Source organism: Entamoeba nuttalli (assembly GCF_000257125.1).
Source record: "Entamoeba nuttalli P19 unplaced genomic scaffold asmbl_2938, whole genome shotgun sequence".
NCBI lineage: Eukaryota > Evosea > Mastigamoebida > Endamoebidae > Entamoeba > Entamoeba nuttalli.
Genome location: NW_008575714.1, coordinates 1 through 7736, shown reverse-complemented (window position 1 = coordinate 7736; position 7736 = coordinate 1). Strand labels below are relative to the sequence as shown.

Here is a 7736-nt window from a genome sequence, read left to right as displayed (position 1 = left end):
AATAGTTCCACCTAAGAAGTTACTTCTTTGATCAAAGAATTCTGTAGTCCAATCTTTAGTAAATCCTAATATGCTCATTCTTTTATTTTTTGTGATTGTAATAATTAAGTTCTTTTTTGTTTTTTCTTTTTCTAAAAAATTATTCTTTGTTTTTCATGGTATTTTTCTTTATTATTTTTTTTTTAATAAAAATATACTTTTCGCTTTTTTTTTGAAAGACAAACTAACTTTGACGTTAAAAAGTTTGTTTCGCTAGAAAAACATTCAAACAAAAACGAAAAGAGTGAAACAAAGAAAAATAACAAGTTTAATAAATTATATATTATAGTACTTACAAATTCTAAAATCATTAGGATGAATCTCCAATCCTGAAGAAGTAATCCATGAGGTTAAATTTTGATTGATTTCTGTTCCAATGATTTGAATCATTTTTGAATCAAATATTTTTCCTCGAGTATTAGCAGAATTAATTCTTTCCATTTGATATGATTTGGAGCTTGTTTTACCTTTTTTAACATCATAAGATAGTGAACAATAATCTCCGGCAATTTGTAACATAACATGATTAGTAGTAGCATCTATATTTCTTCTTTTAACTTTCTTATCACCAGGGATATTTCCAATTAAATCAATATTAAAACAATTTATTCCCTCTTTCCAAATTGATTCAATAACAAAGAGTTGTTTTGTAGTCTTTCCACGTTTATATAATTTTTTTAACTTAACAAGAAAACCATTATTAACTAATAAACCAATAAGAAATGATTGTTGTGCAGCATCTCTATTTGTTGATGCTCTTTTACTTGTTAATAATGTTTGTTTTCTATCAACATCACCACAAGATACTGAATAAACACCATTACCTTCTGTTTCAATACGTTTAGCTATAAATGCACTTTTAGTTGGTATAGGCTTTTTCATACACGATAATTCCATTATATGAATTTTAAGTTGAGGAAACAAAAATCTTATTTCTATTTTTTATCTCTTATTCAATTGAGTTTTAGTAACAAAGAAAAAGAACTTACAGTATTTTATGAAGTTTTAAAAATGAATTAGAAAAATAATTTATATTATTATTAAATTTAAATATATTTATATTACTCATCAGTTTGTCATAACAAGTCATATACTTCATTAATTCATTTTTATAATACATAAAATCAATTAAATTTCTTTATTAAACTCAACAAGTTAAATAAATAATTCTAACTTTAAATCCACCCATTTCAATAATAGAGTTATTCGTTAAAATTTCTTGATCATTACTAAATAATGTTTTTCCATTAACAATACTTCCATTTCTTCCAGCATTCATAAAAACAAATAGTCCAATATCTTTATTATAACTAATATATCCATGTACATGAGAAATAGATCTATTTTCTGTGAATTTATTTAAATAAATGAAATGATCATCACCAGTTTTAATTTTTGCTCTTCCTAAACAATACCTTGAATTAACAATACTTTTACTATCAAGGTCTGCAATTTTATCTTCATCACTTTCACATATTAATCTTGCTTTAACATTTTTCTTTCTACGTGTTGCTTTTTTTTCTTCAACCTCATTCCCATTTATACTTTTTTTAGGTTTTTTCTTTGTTCCATTACTTTTATTTTGTTTTTCTTGTAACATAATAGGGGGTAATCTTACTTCTTTGGTTTCTTCTTGGAATGATACTTCCAATGGTTTTACTATTTTAATTATTTTTTATTTTTAATAAACTTTTTCATATTATGTTTTTTTAATACAAACATTTTACTCGAATAGTATTACTTGCTCTATAACGTTCTATTAATTCAGCCTTAAGCATCTAATTTGATTTAATTCATTTCTTTTTTTTCATTTAATGATAAATAAAATTTTTATTAAAAATTAAAATAAAATATTATTAATCTACAAACTGTTGTAAAATGATTTGTTTGAATTTGTTTTTTTAATTTATCAGATTCTATATTTAACTACATTTTATTATCTCTTTTATTATTCTTTTTATTTTATTTAAAATATATATTATCAAACTTCATTCATTCTTAGCCATATAGTATACTCTCTTATTATTGAACTCATTCCATCTCCTATAGTTTTTTGAATTCTTTCTAATGTTTCTTTATCTAATTGATTCATTAAAATATTTAATTTTAAGTTCTTTTTTAAATCAATTTTAAGTTTTACCCTTTAAATTTTTTTTGGTTTTAGTGACTATTTAACTTAGATTTATCAAAGAATTAAAGTTAAAATTTTACTTACAAACCAATCAATTTTTAATAACGTCTTCTAGACTTTGATCTTGGTGATGAGTCATAAGATCTTCTTGAAGAATAAGACCTTCTGTTATACTCATAATGTCTATCATTTCTTCTTGAATAAGATCTTCTTCTTGAATAAGACCTTCTTCTTGAATAAGATCTTCCTCTCTCAGAAGAATAATAATGTCTTCTTCTAGAACGACTGGTTGATCTACTTCTAGAATAACTATAAGACCTAGAATAACTTCTTGATCTACTAGGAGAATATGATTCACTTTTAGAATATTCTTGAATTTTCCTTCTATAAAGTTTGTCTGTATCTGTTATATCAATTTTATTAGAATCAGTCAAATGAGATTCTTCTAATATATAATTTTCACTTTCATCTTTAATTTTTTCCTTTTCCATTTGTTTTAATTTATCATTTTGTCTTTTCCTTTCAATTTCATCTTCAAATAATCTTCTTTTTTCCTTTTGATCTTCTACTATAGTCATAATTTCTTTTCTTGCTTGATTTAGCGCTTTTTCCCATAGTTTTGGGTAAAGTTCTTTATTTGTAATTGGCTCAACAGTAATTTTCTTTGGAACAATTCCACGTAACCTTTCAGAAGCAGTTGGTCTTGATTTTTCTTCAATTTCGACGGTGCATTGATAAGTCCAATGATTTATTGAACCACAGTTTTTGCAACGTTTTGAACTATTATAAGACATTTTAAGAAAAGAAATATTTTTTAGTTTGTTCAAATTTAATTTCCAGATGAAGTCAAGTTAGAACTGAGTAATTCCATTTAGTTTTTAATTAATGTCAAAGCGTCCAACAATTGTTAAACAAGCAACAGAAGGATCAAAAAAGATTGTTATGAAAGAATGGAAAGAAAGTAATAGTGGAGTAGATAAATATGAAATTGATTCTATTGAACAAGTTATGCCATCTGGTAGTATTTTAATGAACTTTGAAAATACTAGAGCAGAAATGGAGAAAACAATTGGAGCAAAAAATCTTCAAAGTGTAAATTTATGGATTTGTCCACCAGTAGAAAATTTTGATAAAATAATAAATCAAGGATGTGAAAATACTCTTTCGGATTTTAATGCATTCTTTACTAAAGATGTTCATATTGCTATTAAAGATGGTTATCATCCTTATAGAGTTATTCTTTGTCGTGTGGTTTTAGGAAGAGAAGGAAGAGATTATGTTGTTAAATATGGTAAATATCTTCTTAAAAAGGTATGTGCTATTCCTGCTTTTATTGTTACTTTTACTGTTTGTATTGATGAAGTTGTAGCTCGTTCTTCAGTAGCACAAAAAGATGAAGTATATGAACAATTAATTAATAATAGTCATTTAGCTGTAAGCAAAGAAAATTTAGTTGTTGATATTGATGATGAAAAACCATTAACTCAATCTAATTCTAAACCAATAAGTCAACCTTCATCTCAACCTGTTACTCCTCAAAAAACAATGAAATTAGAAGGTCAAAAGTTTTGTGATAATTGTGGTGAATTATGTCCTGCAAGTTCTAAATTTTGTGGTTCATGTGGTCATAAATTTTAATTTATTTAACAATTCTTTTTTTTATTTGTTTACTCTCTTTATATTTTTTTACTTTTTATTTAAAAAAAAAACATTTTTTTTATTAAACTTCAATCATTTTCAATCAAAATATAGCTTTAGGCACTCCTTGATGTTTCCTGGAACGAGTTACTCGGACTGGTTTTTCTTTTTTTGGTTTTTTTGAATTAGCTCCTTTTTTTCTTTCTTGTTTTAATTCTTGTTTTCTTTTTTGTCTTGATTTCTTTGATAATCCTTTCATTGCTTCAAAACGTTCTTTTCTCTTTTGTAATAACATTTCTTCATTCTCCATTACTGCTTCATCATCACTAACATAAACATCATCTTCATTTTCTTCTAGCTCATTACCTTCTTTAGAATCAATACCTTGTCCTTCAACCTCTATTTCTTCTATATTTTTTTGGTCTTCATGAACACTTTGTTCAATATCATTTTCTTCTTCTTTGATTTCATCTTTAATTCCCATATCTTCTTCATTAAATTCCATTTCTGTTTTTAATTGATTAAACTGTTGTTTTTCTAATTTTAATACTTCATTATAATCAGTATCTATTGTATCATTCTTTTCTGGTAGTGGTGGAGTAACAAAATATGGTAGTCTTCCTCTTTGAAAATCATATAATACCATTTTTGCAACAATATGACAATCAGGTTCACCTCCTCTTAATAATTTTCCTCTCTTTTTAGCTAATTGACTTAGAAAATCTTCTGCATCTTCCCATTGTTTTACATCATACATTTTTCTAATATAATCAGGTTTAACACGATCAAGAATTGGTTGAATATGATGTTCTGGGTCTGAAACATTTTCAATTCTAACAACTCCTTTTAAAATTACTTCACTTTCTGTATCTCCTGATGGATAAACAACACCAGGACAATCAATTAAATAAATATTTTTAAGTAAAGTAATATATTGCCATACTTTAGTTTCACCGGCAACAGGAGCAACTTTACAAACTTTTTGTGATCTTAATGTATTAATCACAGAAGATTTTCCACTATTAGGATATCCAATAAATCCAACAGAAATTTGTCTATCTCCTTCAACCATCAAATTAGCATATTGTCTTAATAAACTCATTAAACTTCCTCTTCCAAATGGATTTTCCATTGAAGCATGAAAAGCAATTGTAGGAAATTCTTTTGAAAGAACTTTGACCCATCTAGCAGTAGCCCATGTTGGTACTAAATCACATTTATTTAAAACTAATACAATATGTTTATGTTTCATATGTTTTTTAATATGTTCTTCAACATGTTTAGAACGTGTTCCCATTGGATCACGAGCATCAAGAACTTCAATAACAACATCAGATGAATCAACTACTTTCCATAACTCTCCCCAAATTCTTTTTGATTGTCCTTTTTCATATAATTTTTCTCTTGTCATTTTAGTAATAAAATCTGCTTCACCTTTAATGTTACGATCTTTTTCAATGTCATATGATTCTTGTCGTTGTTTTGCTTTTTCAAGAAATTCTTTTTCTTCTAAAGCAGGTAATTTAGGTTTTTTTCGTTGTGAATTTTTACCAAAAACAGTTTGAAATGGTTCTGCTTCTAATACATTTCCCTTAAATTCTTTGTCTTTAATTTCTAATAAATTCCATGGTACTTTTTGTGCTTTTAATAAAACTTGTGATGGGTCTTGGACAGTTTCTGTTAATTTTTCTCTAAAATTATCTAATTCTTTTTGTCCAATACTATGAACATTACCAAACCATCTTCTATCTGGTTGAATACGTGCTTCAGGTTTTTCGTTTGATTGGTATTCTTGCCATAACACTTTTCCATTTTCATCATGTCTAGCTTTTGTTCGATACATTTTTAATCTATTGATTTTAGCTTTAGACCTTGGGTTATTAATTCCTTTAGGTATCACACGATTAGGATTCATTGGGTTATTATTGTTGGTTGACATGTTCTTGAGAGTATAATGAAGTTAATAGTAGGTTTTTTCCTTTTTCAAATTTTATTTTATTAAACCCTATAAAAATGTTATATAAAACGAAAATAATAAAAGAATAATTAATTTACATAATTGTTTTTGAACGTAAATCTTCTATTACTTCACTTTCTATACCTTGAATTTGTACCATTGTTCTAAAAGCGGTAGTGTCTTGAAAAAGATTGTTTTCAGTTGTTTGTTGAGTGGTAAATGTTTTTTTATCTTTTTCATTATAAAGAATTACTGTTAATTCTTTTTCAATTTCATTAAATGATGGACGTTTAGAAGAACGATTACGCCAACAACTTTTAATAATTTTCTTATATGGACAATTTTGTGGAATTTCTAGTAGTTGTCCTGATGAAACAAATGACAATATACTTTCTGCATCAGGAAATTTAACTGGATTATAAGGACTTCTTCCTAACCAAATTTCTAATAAACAAATTGCATAAGAAAATACATCAACTTTCTTATTTAATACTCCTAATGTATGAATTTCTGGAGCCATATACATTGGTGTACCAATGTCTTTAATATCTTTACCTAATCCAGATTTATCAATAAGAATTTTTGATGTTCCAAAGTCTGTTACTTTACACACAACTTCATCGTTAGGATTACTACTTATTACTAATACATTATCTGGTTTTAAGTCTCTATGAATAATATCGTTTTCATGAAGATATAACATTCCACGAGCAATGTCTTGACAAAAACGTAATTTAAGGAAATTAGTTGATGGGTTTGATTGAAGATATTTCTTTAATGAACCTAGTGGACAATACTCCATAACTAAACAAATAGATTCTTTTGTGATACAATATCCTATAAATGAAATAATGCAAGGTGAACGTAATTGTTCTAATAATTTTACTTCTTCAAGTATAGAAGGTATTAAGTCATCTATAGAATCAAAATCAGTTTTAACACATTTTACAGCAACATCTATTTTTCTCCATTCTCCTTTAAAAACAACACCAAACGTTCCTTCACCTATAGGTGGTTGAAAGGTGTGAATTTCATCTTCATCTAGTTTTGTTGATAATTTACTTCGAGCGTCTAATGATAGTTCAACTGAAAATTGTTTTGCTTTATTAAAGTTTGTTATTACCTCTTCTGAAGAAGTAGAGTTTTGGTTAGATAAACTAGATACTGAAGAACGTCCAGACCGTTGTGATTTATTTGATTTGTCAGATTTACTAGTACTAATATGTTGATGAGAAAGATATTCTTTAAGTACCTTTTTAAAATGTGAAAATCCTACAGTAACCTTTATACTTTCATGAATTGTAGTTGTACAATGAACACAAATTTGAATTTGAACTGTAACTGAGTCATTTGATTTTACAATACCTCTGCATGGAACAAATATTATCTCATACTTTGGTTCTTGTTTTCCATGAAAAATGAAATTCATTGTTTCATTTGAAAAGTTAGTAACAATACATTCTCTTTTAGCAATTTGATCTACTTCAGGACAAATATCTTCACTAATAAAATCAATATGTTGTGGTTGAATATTGAAATATTCATTTCTAAGAGTTATTGGATAGCAATATGTTTTATCATATGGTATTATTAAATCATAAAATAGATGTGATGATTCTTTTTGTTCAAACATAATTTTATCATTCAATATATGATACTGAATAAGGAAGATAATTAATAAAATTATTAACATTATTTCATATACTATTATACCTGGAATACAAACTATTAATAATAATCCTCCTTCTGAATATTTTTTACATTCTGTATGTCCATTAGAATACCATCCAGGTTGACATTCACATTCAATGCAACCATCCCCTCCATCACACTCTTCTCCTGAATCAATTCTTCCATTTCCACATGAAGGTAAAAGACAATTTAATCTTGCTTTAGCATAAGGAGTATATCCATTAATACAATGACAATGATCACATCCATTTCCACCATCACATTCTTCATATTCATCTA

At 26.5% G+C, this 7736-nt stretch overlaps 5 protein-coding genes across 5 annotated transcripts; 1 reads left to right on the top strand and 4 right to left on the bottom strand.

Moving 5' to 3' along the window:
- Positions 1–315: 315 nt before the first annotated feature.
- On the bottom strand, positions 316–936 carry ENU1_048990 (hypothetical protein; the record flags this gene model as incomplete). The annotated part of the gene is made up of 1 exon (XM_008857804.1): positions 316–936. One exon carries the CDS (start codon positions 934–936, stop codon positions 316–318), a length of 621 nt encoding a protein of 206 aa, XP_008856026.1.
- Positions 937–2268: 1332 nt separating this feature from the next.
- ENU1_048980 (hypothetical protein) lies at positions 2269–2964 on the bottom strand (the record flags this gene model as incomplete). Its single annotated transcript, XM_008857803.1, has 1 exon — positions 2269–2964. The coding sequence occupies one exon, from the start codon at positions 2962–2964 to the stop codon at positions 2269–2271; it is 696 nt and encodes a 231-aa protein (XP_008856025.1).
- Positions 2965–3055: 91 nt separating this feature from the next.
- Positions 3056–3808, top strand: ENU1_048970 (hypothetical protein; the record flags this gene model as incomplete). The annotated part of the gene is made up of 1 exon (XM_008857802.1): positions 3056–3808. One exon carries the CDS (start codon positions 3056–3058, stop codon positions 3806–3808), a length of 753 nt encoding a protein of 250 aa, XP_008856024.1.
- Positions 3809–3911: 103 nt separating this feature from the next.
- ENU1_048960 (GTPase, putative) lies at positions 3912–5747 on the bottom strand (the record flags this gene model as incomplete). The annotated part of the gene is made up of 1 exon (XM_008857801.1): positions 3912–5747. One exon carries the CDS (start codon positions 5745–5747, stop codon positions 3912–3914), a length of 1836 nt encoding a protein of 611 aa, XP_008856023.1.
- Positions 5748–5859: 112 nt separating this feature from the next.
- On the bottom strand, positions 5860–7398 carry ENU1_048950 (protein kinase domain containing protein; the record flags this gene model as incomplete). Its single annotated transcript, XM_008857800.1, has 1 exon — positions 5860–7398. The coding sequence occupies one exon, from the start codon at positions 7396–7398 to the stop codon at positions 5860–5862; it is 1539 nt and encodes a 512-aa protein (XP_008856022.1).
- Between the last annotated feature and the right edge of the window lie 338 nt (positions 7399–7736).